Source organism: Neolamprologus brichardi, chromosome 14, assembly GCF_056152115.1.
Source record: "Neolamprologus brichardi isolate AB-2024 chromosome 14, ASM5615211v1, whole genome shotgun sequence".
NCBI lineage: Eukaryota > Metazoa > Chordata > Actinopteri > Cichliformes > Cichlidae > Neolamprologus > Neolamprologus brichardi.
In genome coordinates this window covers 37,896,335-37,911,016 of record NC_142117.1, presented here as the reverse complement: position 1 = coordinate 37,911,016, position 14,682 = coordinate 37,896,335, and the positions used below count along the sequence as shown (strand labels likewise).

The window sequence follows — 14,682 nt, the reverse complement described above, 5'->3', positions numbered from 1 at the left end:
TGTTTGTCTTGTGACATGGAGCTCCATCGTGCTGGAAGGTGCTCAGATTGTCAGCAGATTGTTCCTGGATAGTTGCAGGAAGTCGGTCTCTGAGGATTCTTCCAGTATATTTCAAGTTGATTTGTTTGCCGGTAAAATTACCTCTGGTTAGTCTTCACTGCATAAGAGAATTTTCTTTTAAAGGCAAAGTGTTTGAAACAAAACTGCTGCTGACTCACTTTTGGAGCCTCGAGTGGACCCTGGAGGAACTGCAGCTTTTGGAGGACTTGGCTAATGAGTGATGTCACAATGGCTGCATCCAATTCAGTTTTATTTACACAGCGCCAAATCACAACAACAGTCACCTCAAGGTGCTTTATATTGAAAAGTAGACCCTACAATAATACATTTAGAGAAAGACCCCAATCATATGACCCCCTATGAGCAGCACTTTGGCGACAGTGGGAAGGAAAAACTCCCTTTTAACAGGAAGAAACCCTGGAGGCTTCTTCCTGTTTCCAGATATCCAGTCTGTGCTTCAGCCCCGGGAAAATGTCTCCTATTCAAACTTTGCACCATCTTTTTCTCTATCTGTTCAGCCGCCTGCAGTGTCTTCTCTCTCAGCCACACACACTCTTTACACAGCCCTGTGTGTGTGTGTGTGTGTTTCAGTTAAAGTGTTGACGCTGACTTGTCTGGATGGACTAAATGCTCCATGAATCGCCCGGATCAGCTGCAGGAAAACTCTCCCTGTGTGCTGCCCGCTCCCATCAGCCTGCAGCGCTCGCTCGCTTTCACAGAAGTCAGCTCTGCTTTCAGCTTTTTCTCAGTGAGGTTTGAGGCTGGACTTTTATTTTGGAGGGCTGCTGATCCCGAGTCATATTCAGTGTTTTCTTACATAATGCAGCTGCTCTCGTAAAGTGGACCTGCAGCAAATCCCGAGCAGATAAGACGGGTCGGACAGCGAGCATTGTCTCATTTTAAATCCAGCGCGCAGCAGCTGTTACAGATGAAAAGTGCGTCACATAAATAAAATCCATGTAATGCAGGCTTTGAGCTTTACACTGGAGTATGTGCGCAGCGTTCGCGCAGCAGTGTGTGATTACGGGCCGTTAAATTTAGATGAAAAGTAAAAACATCTGTTCCTGTTGAACTGTGGACGCAGGAGTCGCTCAGTCGTCTGCGGCGATGAAAAGTGTGTTTTTGTATCAGCTGTGATGTTGGGGAGAAACTTTGTTTTCCACTTCAGTCTGTAAAATTATTATCTTTGTAAAAAAAAAATCAGAAGTTGTTAATAAAAAGTAAGTTATGAGCTTTGTGTGCCCCTAAATTCTGATTTTACTCACATATTTCAATTCTTATGTGTTTATTGATATTTGCATCTTATGACATTTATTGTTTATTGGCTTTATTGGTTGTTCTGATTGGTTGTCTAATGACTTTTACACAGAATAGATTACCCGTCCAACCCCCTCCCTCGAGGGGGATAACTGGGTAGTCCTCCATGGAGGATGCCACCACCATCTGCTCCTGGATCTTCCAAACAAACCGGCCTCAATCAGCCCGACTCGGCCCGCACCTCCCGGATCCAGATGAGACAGCGTACAGGGTGGAGGTCGAGAACTTGTCCCGCTGCTGCAAGGAGAAGAACCTGAAGCTGAACGTCTCATAATGGACGTCAGCAGGCACAGACCGGTCCACTCAACTTTCACTGTAAATGGAGAACAGGTGGAATATGACCTCACCTGGAGTAGAGGTGGGCCATATCATCACGGTAATATATATAATGTTGGGCAACGATAAGAAAATGAAATATGGCGACAGAACATGGGTAAAACGCGCATGCGCAGTGCCTTTGTTTTCATACGCACGTTAGTGATGGGATTTCCGGCTCTTTTTAGAGAACCGGCTCTTCAGGTTGTTTTGTTGCTTTAATTAATTTATTATTAACAATAATATTAAATTATGCACAAAAGGAATTACTAACGTAAAAAAAAAGTGGTTTTATTTATATATGTTTATATATAAATATATACGGTGACCCCTAGAGACAAAACACGTACAAACTCTAAAACACATTTCTAGCATGAACTGAACTTCCAAAGCAGAGCTACTAGATCACTTAAATTACACAATTGAAAGCATATGTGTATTGTTTGTGTATTTATACACAGGCACTCATATATATTCAAATAATTTTTTAAAAAAAATTTTCATTTACCTGTTACTTCACACACCAAATCCGGTCGTTGGTACTTGCTGGCTTGTGGCTTGCCACCAGCAGTGTTGGGGAGTAACGGAATACATGTACCGCCGTTACGTATTTAAAATACAAAATATGAGTAACTGTATTCCGTTATAGTTACCGTTTAAAAAGGTGGTATTTAGAATACAGTTACTTTGTTGAAATAAATGGATTACACGGCGGTACTTCCCTGTTTCATATTGTGGCGGGTCAGGACTGTTTGGGTTTTGTTTGACAGCTACGTTCTGTTGTTCCAGGTGGCAGCGTTACGGTTGCCATGGTTACAGGGTGACGCTCTCGCTCTGCGAGTTTCCTGGGTGAGAGAGGCCTTTTTGTTGTTGTTGTGCTAAGCTAATAGGCAAAATGCTACAGGTATAGCTCTAAAGAATGTAGCATCATAGGCAGTGTAGTCCGTGCTGCAGGGAGAATGGACTGCCATACACGTTATGTGTCTGTGAGCGAGGGAGGGAGAAAAAGGAAAAGTACGAGCTGTCATCGAGCAAAAACGGGAGCTGGAAGCATGTAAATATAATAATAACCACTGCAGCCAAGAAGAGTGCCTGACGAGCCCAGTTGTAAGTAAGCTATTAAGACTCGACTGTACACCGTGTTCGTGTTTTCCTCTGAAACAATAAGTCCCGTTAAAGCAGCCTTTCAACGCCTCTCTCTGTCTCTGCTAGCAAAGTGACCCAGACAACAAAGTAAAGCTAGTTTTCCGGCTATGAGCCCGACACAGAACCCACCGTATTAGCCAGAGGTCCCTTTACTACGGTTCGGAGCCGCGGACCTTCAGTAACAGTAATAAATCACAGCAATAGTACATTCATGTAGTTGTAAACAGCATGATAATATATGAAGTAATCCAAAGTATTCAGAATACGTTACTCTCATTGAGTAACATAACGGAATACGTTACAGAATACATTTTGGGACATGTATTCTGTATTCTGTAATGGAATACATTTTAAAAGTAACCTTCCCAACACTGGCCACCAGGTAACAAAAGCTCAACACTGCCCCCTAGCGTCCTGGAGCACTTCTGTTGTGTTTTGTACGTGTTTTGAGTTTTTATGTGCTTCTGAGTTTTTACGTGTTTTGGAGTTTGTACGTGTTTTGTCTGTAGGGGCCACCGTAAATATACTTTTATTTATTTACTCCACATAAAATGTAATAAATAAATCATATAATACAAAAACCAACTGGTCACAGTTCAACTTTTAACTATTTAAATTTTCAGCTTTTTCCTTTTAAACAAATTTAAAGTGAAACAACACAAAACACTGCAAACCACAACACAATTAAATATAAATTAAAATATGAAAACAAAAAGAAGATGCACATTCTCTGTCATATGGACCTGCATGAATAAACTTTCTGAATCCTTTATCATCTGCAACTGAAAATAGTTGTGGATGGAGTTGTAAAGTATTTTGTCTGGTGTCAGTTATATCGTCAGTTATATCGTTATCGCAAATTTTCAAATGTATATCGTAATAAATATTTTTGGCCATATTGCCCTGCTCTAACCTGGACCATTGCCATCTTCCTGTTTCAGGTAAAGCCCATCACAGAGCCCTGGCAGCCCCGCCCACTGCCTGTTTGACCTGGTGCACCTGAGGTCAGTCAGGTCCACACCTCCAGACTCACTAACAGCTTCCTCCCCTGGGCCATCAGACTGCTAACAAACCCCACCCCTCTCCACCCACCACGAATCATCACTCAGGCCACTCAGACTCTATTCGCCTCTGAGCAACTATTTTGTTTCCTCCTTGATCATATACATATATACATATATGTATACATATATGTATATATGTATACATATATGTATATATGTATACATATATGTATACATATATACATATATGTATACATATATATATATATATATATATATGTATACATATACATATATATATATATATATATATATATATATATATATATATATATGTATATATATATATATATATATATGTATATATATATATATATACATATATATATATGTATATATATATATATATATATATATATATATATATACATATATATATATACATATATATATATATATGCGATGAATTAAAAAGTTACACTGAGCCTCAGAATAAGATGAAGGAGGTTTATTTTGAACAAGGACTTATGCAAAGCTGCTCTAGCAGAGTCCGAACTAAGAAAGCTAAAGGATTTGTGTCCAAGTACACAAAAGAATATTTTCCACTTTTAAAAAGCCAGTAAAGCCTCAATTAGTTTCAAACTGTGAATCATGCAAAGCTGCTCCAGACTCCAAGCATGAAAAACTGGCACTGAGCATGAGCAGAAAGGGTTTCTTTAAATAAAACATCCAAATTTGGGTTACGTTATCTGTCTTTAATGAAATGAAGAAGAGAATTTGTCCAAACTTGAGGACGGCTGCTGCAGCCTGGATGTTCGTCTGTGCGCTGGTGTCACTTTAATCCTGAAAGCAGAGGCCTGTGGGCCCCGTTCATGTAGGTGTTGCTCTGTAATTAGCAGCTGGTGTCTCTACGTTATAATCCCGATTTGTAATCCGTCTGTTTTTTCCCGTCTTTGACCTGAACTCAGAAAAAGTCGACTTTAACCACCGAGCTCCGACATCGTCTCCATCTGCTATTCAGAGCTGTTCCCAACACGAGCGGTATCATCACACGCCGTCCATTAAGACGTCTTTAAATGACAAAGCAGCAGTTTTCCTCAGGGTGTTTCCGTGTGTGTGTGCGTGCACGCTCGGCTACTGTACTCCCACATTATGGCTGTAATAACATAATCCCAGAGATTTGGCCTGACAGCGAGACAGTATGCTGCCGATTTTAACTGACAGCGGGGAATTATCATCATCACACACTTCACAGACGGCGAGACATGTGTTATTACTGCTGCCGCGCGTGTCAACGTTTGGCCCGCGGACCTTCACCCGGACACTCTAATCTCCACCAGTAAACCTTCTAAATATACACAGCACACGATTTCTGTTGCACGGCCCTCGTCTCTCAGCCCCTCCCCTCCACCCTTTCAGACCTATTTGATTTAGGAGTAACAACATCAGGCCAGTCAAATGCTTTTCTTACAAAGGGGATCTATATTGCTCCACTTTCTTTTATAAATGTTGCTCAGATATTGGCTGAAACTCAGCAGGAGCAAATCCTCCATGATGAGAGTGAACGGAGCTAAAATGATTCCTGCTTTAAAACACCAAAGCCTGCATTTTATTGCTGTTATCAGCCATGGAAAATCACATTTATGTCCTTTAGTTTTCCCTCAGAGTGAACCCGATTGGATCCTACTGGATAGTGTAGTAGTAAGACTACATGCCTTTGGAGTGGGAGGTGCAAGTTCAATTCCAGCTGTGTGGAGGAGGGGACCACTCTCAGGCTAGAGATCGATGAGGGACATCACGCTACGGCAAGGAGGAGCCAGGACGACAGGTCAGGGGGGAGACGCCATCACCCCCACCCTGAGAATGGGTATCAAGCCCCAAAGGATCATGAACTAGCCTGTTTCCTGTTGTGTGATGGTATCAGGTCCTGCAGGCCCTCACCTGTTGTGCAGGTACCTGATGAGTTTAAGCACGTTTATATAAAACATTCATTCTGCTTCTTATTTTATTTTATGATCTGATCTTGCTTCATCCTGGATTTCAGCCACTTTCAGGCCCTTCTGTGTAACTGAGGGAACGTGACAGTTCAACTTTGCACAACTTCATAAACTAGAACTAAAATGAATACGCTAAATGGCTGCTGACTGCTTTCACTCTACTTGTACAAACGGGATCCTTTATTTAAAATGAAGATGTTGCCGAGTCCTTTATAAAGTTTTGATGCACCTGTGCGACACCAGCGTCCGGCACACGGACGTCCTGGACCGTCCACAGGAAGCAGCAGCCGCCTGCTGCCGGATAATACACGCAGATCTACTTTAATACAAAGAAATCTCGTATTATTCCACCCGTTACGTAAAAGGATGAGATTATCGATATGCAGATTAACGAGCGCCCAATCATATTTCGGCATATCGCCCCGCCCTCCCCTCAAACCATAGGAGCCTTCAGGCGTGCGGATAAAAATAGAAACCTGCAGTTTAGTTGTTAGATTTTAGTCTTTATTGTACTATTTCTTTTCTTGACAATTTGCTAGCGGACATGTGAAAACTTGGACCAACAAAACATCATTATTATTATTATTATTTTAATTACAGCATAATCGTCGGTAACAGTGAGAAGATGTTTTTAAAAAACAAAAACAAAAGAAGAATTGAAACCAAACGGGAACAAAAAGAAACAAAAAGAAACAGTTTGACTTTAATATTCAATGATGGATTTTCTTCTTTTTTTTTTTTCTTTGTTTTAAATTCATGTACACAATATAACAGTCTAAAAACATTAAACACACAGAGCTGAAGACATTGCAGTGTTGGTGGGGGAGTGGCAGTCCTTGGGGCGGTTTATATATGGAAGCAACATGGTCCTGCTGTACTGTCAAATATCTACGGGGGGCAAAGATGGGGAGGAAGAAGAAGAAGAGGAGGAGGAAGAGGAGGAGGAGGAGAGGGGGGACTACAAACCAAAATGGCCGTCGATATAAAACTAACAGTCTTTTTCTCTCTCTCTCTCTCGTTTTTTTTTATGTAATCCACCAATCAGGAGTTTCGGGAAGAGAAGGGGGAGGAAAGTGGAATGTCTCGATTTTCATTTTTTATTCTTCATTTTCTCTCGTAGACAATATAAAATCTCACAGACAAGCAAAGAAAGGGTTAAGAAAAGTAAAGACTGGATGTTTGTATCGGACAGAGGGGGGTGGATGGATGACGGATGGATGGATGACGGATGGATGGACAAAAAGAAGGGCTTGAATTATTGCTTTCCGAGTAATCATTTTTCTTCTCGTCTACATGAATTGCATCTTTCTCTCCGTCTCTCGTTTCTCACCATGTTGGTTTGATAACACGTGATTACTCCATTTATTGGGAGGGATGAAGGGAGAGAGGAGGAGGAGGACGGGGGAGGAAATAAGAGGACAAGAAAGTGGAGGAGTTGGGGGGGGTGGGGCTCAGAGCTCCTTGCTCAGCGAATCCCGGGCAGTTCTAATCCTCTTTGTGTGGCCTCACACGTTTCCCGCCTTTTTGTCTGGTAAATGATAACAGAAGAGATCGAAAAAAAGGATTAAAAAATTGGAAAAAAGAAGAAGCAACAGTCACATAAAAGGGTTAAATGCTGCACGTGTGTTCAGTGGTTTAGTACGAGGAGGTTGGTCTCACAGGACGCACACAGAGCAGAACAACACAACACAACGACAGCTGACGAGGACAACGATGAGTCGTCACATCATGGAGGATCACGTGACAGCTACTCTACCTGTGCTTGTGCTCTTTGTGCTCTTGACCGTGAGGAGGAGATTTGCCCATTAATAACCCCGACCACCCACTGCCGTCTGTCTTTGCCTCGCTCACGCAGAAAAACCTCTGACAGCGAGCGAGGGAGGAAAGTCTGTCCATACCCAGCTTTTCTCTCCCGTCTCAGCTACAGCTACTGAGAGCTAGAAGCCACCTGAGGATCGAGGTCAGAGGTCGAAGCGCTGTGACAACACCGGTGCCTTAAACGTGATTCGTGTAAAACTAGCAGCAGGATGCACAGAAGCTTGTGCGATCAGCTGCGTTTTCATGTAATTCCAGTTTGAACCACAAGATGGAGCCGCGAGTCAGCACGGTATCCAATCTGAGCCGAGTCCAGCACGCGTACGAAAGACGGACTCAGCACATCAAGTCCTGTTTAACGAGACGTTTTGAGACCGGATGTGATGCGTGAGCGCACAAACTGAAGCACGCTGCAAGCTCATTGGATTATCATCCAACGTGGCCATAATTTACTAAACTAACTCCTTGCTTTATTTTGCCAACGTTAAAAGGCTTTTAAAACATTTTTCTGCATCACTGATTCCCAAAGTGTGAGCTGCAGCTGCCTGCAGAAAGAACGTAGCTTTAAGGCACTTGTGCACCGGCTTCACTTCAGACCCAAAAGATGCATTTTTATATTATCAATGCAGTGACAGTTACAACAACACTTCATGCACTGAACTTGAGAGTTTCCACAAATTATTCTTCCTGCGTTATCGATCATTTTGAGAGCTTGGACTTGCACAGCATCCACGTGGAAAATAACAGAGAAGCCAACTCTGTACTGGCCGGAGAAGAAAGGTTTAAATGCACAAACATGGTGATTCTGTTACTACAGATGTAAAGACATCTGAGTCTTTCTCCAAGAGCTGTGCCACATCATTTATGGTTTATTTGAAGAGTTTCAGTCAGGTTTCAGAGCTCATCACAGCACAGAAACAGCTTTAGTGAAGGTTACAAATGATCTTCTTATGGCCTCTGATAGTGGACTCATCTCTGTGCTTGTCCTTCTTGACCTTAGTGCAGCATTCGATACTGTTGACCATAATATCCTGTTAGAGCGATTAGAACATGCTGTAGGTATTACAGGTATTGCACTGCAGTGGTTTGTATCATATCTATCTAATAGACTCCAGTTTGTGCATGTAAATGGAGAGTCCTCTTCACACACTGAGGTTAATTATGGAGTTCCACAGGGTTCAGTGCTAGGACCAATTCTGTTTACATTATACATGCTTCCCCTAGGCAGCATCATTAGAAGACATAGCATACATTTTCACTGCTATGCAGATGACACCCAGCTCTATCTGTCCATAAAGCCAGATAACACACACCAATTAGTTAAACTGCAGGAATGTCTTAAAGACATAAAGACTTGGATGGCCACTAACTTTCTGCTTCTTAACTCAGATAAAACTGAGGTCATTGTACTCGGCGCTGAAAAGCTTAGAAATATGGTATCTAACCAGATTCTTACTCTGGATGGCATTACCTTGGCCTCCAGTAACACTGTGAGGAACCTTGGAGTCATTTTTGACCAGGATATGTCCTTCAACGCACATATTAAACAAATATGTAAGACTGCGTTCTTCCATTTGCGCAACATCTCTAAAATTAGAAATATCCTGTCTCAGAGTGACGCTGAAAAACTAGTTCATGCATTTATTACTTCCAGGCTAGACTACTGCAATTCATTATTATCAGGATGTCCAAAAAACTCACTGAAAAGCCTTCAGTTAATCCAAAATGCTGCAGCAAGAGTACTGACAGGGACTAGAAAGAGAGAGCATATTTCTCCTGTTTTGGCTTCCCTTCATTGGCTTCCTGTTAAATCCAGAATTGAATTCAAAATCCTGCTCCTCACATACAAGGTCTTAAATAATCAGGCCCCATCTTATCTTAATGACCTTGTAGTACCATATCACCCTATCAGAGCACTTCGCTCCCACTCTGCAGGCCTACTTGTTGTTCCTAGAGTATTTAAAAGTAGAATGGGAGGCAGAGCCTTCAGTTTTCAGGCCCCTCTTCTGTGGAACCAGCTTCCAGTTTGGATTCAGGAGACAGACACTATCTCTACTTTTAAGATTAGGCTTAAAACTTTCCTTTTTGCTAAAGCATATAGTTAGGGCTGGACCAGGTGACCCTGAATCCTCCCTTAGTTATGCTGCAATAGATGTAGGCTGCCGGGGGATTCCCATGATGCATTGAGTTTTTCCTTTCCAGTCACCTTTCTCACTCACTATGTATTAACAGACCTCTCTGTATTGAATCATATCTGTTATTAATCTCTGTCTCTCTTCCACAGCATGTCTTTATCCTGTCTTCCTTCTCTCACCCCAACCAATCGCAGCAGATGGCCCCGCCCCTACCTGAGCCTGGTTCTGCCGGAGGTTTCTTCCTGTTAAAAGGGAGTTTTTCCTTCCCACTGTCGCCAAAGTGCTGCTCATAGGGGGTCATATGATTGTTGGGCTTTTCTCTGTATCTATGAAGCGCCTTGAGGCGACATTTGTTGTGATTTGGCGCTATATAAATAAAATTGAATTGAATTGAATTGAATATCTCACCTTCTCTGCTCATCACATACTTTAAAAAGCTGCCAAATTGCTGCAGCATTTTCAGTTGGAAGCTCCACCAGTTAGCTCCACCAGTTAGCTCCACCAGTATGTCAACCAAGCAGCCAGTTAGAGGGCTGGAAACAGGAAGCACAACACCGACGTGCCAAAAACAGAGTCGGTGTTAAAATGTGCAACTTTACATCAGAAAGAAGCACGTTTACAGCCTGATACAGACACTGGTCTCACCACCAATTAGGGGTTAGGGGCGTGGCCTCTTTGACTGACAGGTGGGCGGTGACACAGGTGGCTGTAGGTGCTAGTGGTCTGCTAGGCTTCACCTCAGCTAACTGGAGTCCCTGAACTGGACGTCTGGGTCGCGTTTGTGCTGTTGGAGCCTTTTGGAGTATTTTTAATGGCATCATGTGACCAATAATACGGCTGCTGTGAGGTCATTCATGCTAGCAGACGGTGCATTAAGTCTGAGCTCTTTTTAGATGCTTCATCCAAAAATCTGAACTAATTATTAGAGCTGAAATTTTCATCTGTGTTGGTATTGCATTTATTTCCGTGCTGGTTCTTTGTGCCACCAAATAAAAACCCTTTACTGAGCGTTTCAGCCGCTGGTGTCGCAGACAGCTCGGCTGAACACTGGCCGTTAAACCGAGCTCATTTTAGCAAAAGACTTGGAGCTTCACAGAGGCTCCCCGTGAGCTGCACAGCAGCAGCAGGAGCTGCGATCCTCTCTGCGAGCATCTGCCGGGCTGCAAGAGATCAAAGCGAGGCGCTCGCTGGACACAGAGCCTCACGTAGCGCTTGAATGAAGAGGAGGCTGGAAGTGATAAATAATGGAGGAGGAAACAGAGCACCTTCTGGTTCGCAGGCACTTCACCTCCTACTGCTCAGCGTCCAGCAGCTCCTGCCGGCTCCCTGGTGGGAACAGGAAGGAAAAGAGCAAGTCCACGGAGTAGACCGCCCCCGCGTAAAGAAGAGAAAAGGCTCCAAATGTCAGGAGATGCTAAATTTCACCTCCACTTCCTCATGCTTGTCCTCGAACCTCTCGCGTGTGGGTCAAAACCTACCAAAGCGACTTCAACATCAAATTAGCTCTAACGGGATGTGCCGCAGAGCAGATGATCTGATATTTACATTTTCATACAAGTCCACGAGCAGCCGGCTTCCTCCCGCGCTCGCCATCTGAGTCCCCGTCACTGTTGATGGCTTTTTGCTGCTCATCTGTGCATGAACTCTCTCTGCTGAACACTCGCAGGTGACTCGCTGCTGAGCAAACATCGACTCTACGACTTACTTAAAGGGATTCAGGAAGAACTGCGTTATGTTTACCGAGCGATCGCCCAAAAGCTGGCATGCCTATAAATACAGCGCGTGGTTCTGTGCGTGCACCTTTCAACGTACAGGTAAACGGCGTCAGTCAGTGCATGGGCTGAATGTGGAGCTGGTCACGGTTAGCCTAGCTTAGCTTAACGACTGAATGCAGGCGGGGTGAAACGGTAACAAACAGCTTTGAACCATCGGTCCCAAAATCAGCAGCTCGAGTTCGCCGTCACACCTGTATTTCAGCAGGAGACTGCAGCGAGTCGAGCGCCAGTGTTACAGGGCTGTGGTGATGTCAGAGTGTAACGCAAACGGTGACCATAAGCTAGATTTTACCCCGGCTGCGGTGCAGGTCTCTGTCACCACGGAGGCCAGCAGCTGGTTGGATTGGGGCTTCAAACAGCCACCTCCAGCTCTTTAACCTCTTTTATCCTGTCTTCCTTCTCTCACCCCAACCAATCACAGCAGATGGCCCCGCCCCTCCCTGAGCCTGGTTCTGCTGTCGCCAAAGTGCTGCTCATAGGGGGTCATATGATTGTTGGGTTTCTCTCTGTATCTATGAAGCGCCTTGAGGCGACTTTTGTTGTGATTTGGCGCTATATAAATAAAATTGAATTGAATTGAATTATTGTCCAGGTTCAGTAAGAAACATCTGGATTCACTCATCTACCTGCGCTCTCAGGTGTTTGGGCTGCTAGACTAGACATCATCTCTTCTGACCACACTATTAAACTCAGCCAGGTCTTCATGACTCTGCTCCAGGCTGATCTTTCACCAGGACTCTGACCTGCTGTGGAGCTTCATCTGAGTCGAATCACCAAAACATTTATTACTTAAACGAAATAAATTAGATTCAATTCTTTCAAATCGTGTCTTCTTATTGAATTTCAAAGTTCAAATTCAGTAACTGCATGTTTGTTAAGTCACCTCGACCGCAGACAAAGTTCAGTTTACATCTCAGTGCTAAACTCTTTTTGTATTTGTGACATTTGAGGAGACCGTTCCTCCTGCTTTCAGTCGTTGCGCAAAGATAGGCTCCTCCCCTCAGAGCTCCATGAGGGGAGGAGTCTGTGCTAATCTGTGCTAACGTGTGTGTCACATTTCACTGTATCACACGTGTGTGTGTTCCTAGTATCTGGCGTCGGCATCATAGCACCCGTTTAACCCATTGTCCACACACAGCTCCTTCTCTAATTGGTCGGTTGCTGCTGACATCACGTTTTGAACAATGACCACGGCCGCCTCTCTTAGATCCCTCTTCCTCATTTCCTCCTCCTCACCCTCCTCTCTCTGGTCATGTGACTCTTCAGCATCGTGACAACCTCCATTCTGCGGAGACTCCGCCACCCCCTGCCCTTCCCCCTTCTCCCCGCTAACAGCTAATGCTATCTGCGTGTGGCGGTCCCTGTGTGCGGCGCGTTTATTGCTATCATTTGTTAGCGCTTCTTGCCGTTTGCCGTTAGCTTCTCCGTCTTTGCTGCTGCTGCTGTTCTGAGGCTCGTCAGAGTCCCGGTCGGCGTGCTCTAACTCACCGCTGTTCACGGCCGCCGTGGCGTTGATGATCTTGGCGTTGGCCTCATCTTTCACCCCTCCCGCCTCCTTGCTCTTCTTCATGGGGCTGCTCCCTGTTGTCTTTTCCTCCTCCTGGTGATTATGCGTGGCGTTCTCCTCCTCTGTGCCGTTGGAGCAGCCGTTCTCCCCGTTGGTCACCGGAGCTTCGGCCGTCGTCTTCTCCGGCTCCTTCTCCGGCTCCTTCGCCACCTCCGCTCCACTCTCCTCCGCTGGTGTCTTCTCAGCTGCTGTCGCTGCATCTTTGTCGTTGGCTTCCGCGGTCGCTGCGGCAGCTTCGCCGTCAGCGGCTCCCTCCTCTGTCGCCGCTGCCTCTCCTCCCTCTCCTCCCTCTGCGGCCTCCTCCTCCTTGGCGCCCTCGCCTGTGTCCACACTGGTGGACTTGCCCTTCCGCATGATGAAGTTCTTCAGGGAAACCGCACGGCCGAAATGTGAGCGCTTGGCTTTGGCCGACTTTCCGTCTTTGCCGTCCTCTGTGGCGCCTTCCTCACCTGGAGCGGAAAAAAGCATTTGAGGTTAAAGTTCATCAGGGTGTGCATCAATTAGTCGCACAGGATTACAGCGGGTGAGTGGAAGAAGTGTTAGCAAATATTTATATTACTAAAAACTAATTTATTGATTAAAAATATTAGAGTCTGACCTCTTCTTTGTCCTTTCTTACACTTGGCAAACATTCATGAAATTCATTCAATCACATTCTTCAAACAAAAAGACAAATGTTCATTTCCTGTTTAAGAAAACAGTTGATAAGTAGTAAAACCAAAGATAAGCTGTCTATTTTGTAAAGTGCTTCTGATATTTCTGTAGTTTGGTTTCTTTTTTAAGATTTTCCTTCTTCTACGTTAAGGATCATTACACTGTTTCTGTTGAGGTCTTTTATTGTGAAAGGCAGGAACAGGAATAATCAGGGAAATTATCATTGCACGATCTGATATCCTCGTGTTGGTGTTGTTCCCAGATCATCATACTAAATGTTGTTCCAGGATCAACATTGCAAGTGACCAATCAGAATGTTGTGATGTCATACTTTTGCGACTTTGGGAAAAAACGCCGTAAAACAAAAAACTGTACTTAAGCTGCGAGAAACCGCTTCTGCCCGCCGATCAACGGACCCTAACCCTGACCCTTTAATAAACGGTAAGCAGAACTGATATTGTACTTGCAAAATTTGGAATTTCATAAATGCACGAATGGCGCGCAAAAGAATAACGTCGCAACATTCTGATTGGTCGCTTGCAATGTTGATCCTGGAACAACATTTTCATGATGATCTGGGAACAACACCAACACGACGATATCAGATCATCCAAGGATCATTACACGGTTTCTGTTGAGGTCTTTTATTGTGAAAGGCAGGAACAGGAATAAGCCCTTTTGGATAACAATGACATCATGTTATTGAAGTTTTTTTCAGGTTGTGGTGAATATTTGGGCTGCCATGTTTCCCAATGAATAAAGTTTTTCTTATCTTAAAGCAAAAAAACAAGAAGAAACTTGAGATTTTTAAAATTACAACATGAAATTTCAACTCTGAACCAAAGAAGGTGGAATATTTTCTGAGCCATTAAGGGAACAAATCTCTCATTTTCACTC

The 14,682-nt window shown here is 43.9% G+C and overlaps 1 protein-coding gene across 1 annotated transcript in view; it reads right to left on the bottom strand.

The window, feature by feature from the left end:
* Positions 1 to 6,321: 6,321 nt before the first annotated feature.
* si:ch211-137a8.4 (uncharacterized) overlaps positions 6,322 to 14,682 on the bottom strand; it is a 46,924-nt gene continuing 38,563 nt past the window's right edge. Inside the window, exons 3-4 of the mRNA XM_006801233.3 lie at positions 13,053 to 13,580; positions 6,322 to 7,367 (exon numbers count right to left, since the gene is read on the bottom strand). Of these exons, the coding sequence (XP_006801296.2) occupies positions 7,345 to 7,367; positions 13,053 to 13,580 (551 nt within the window). The 3' untranslated portion in view covers positions 6,322 to 7,344. The remainder of the gene's footprint in view (positions 7,368 to 13,052; positions 13,581 to 14,682) is intronic.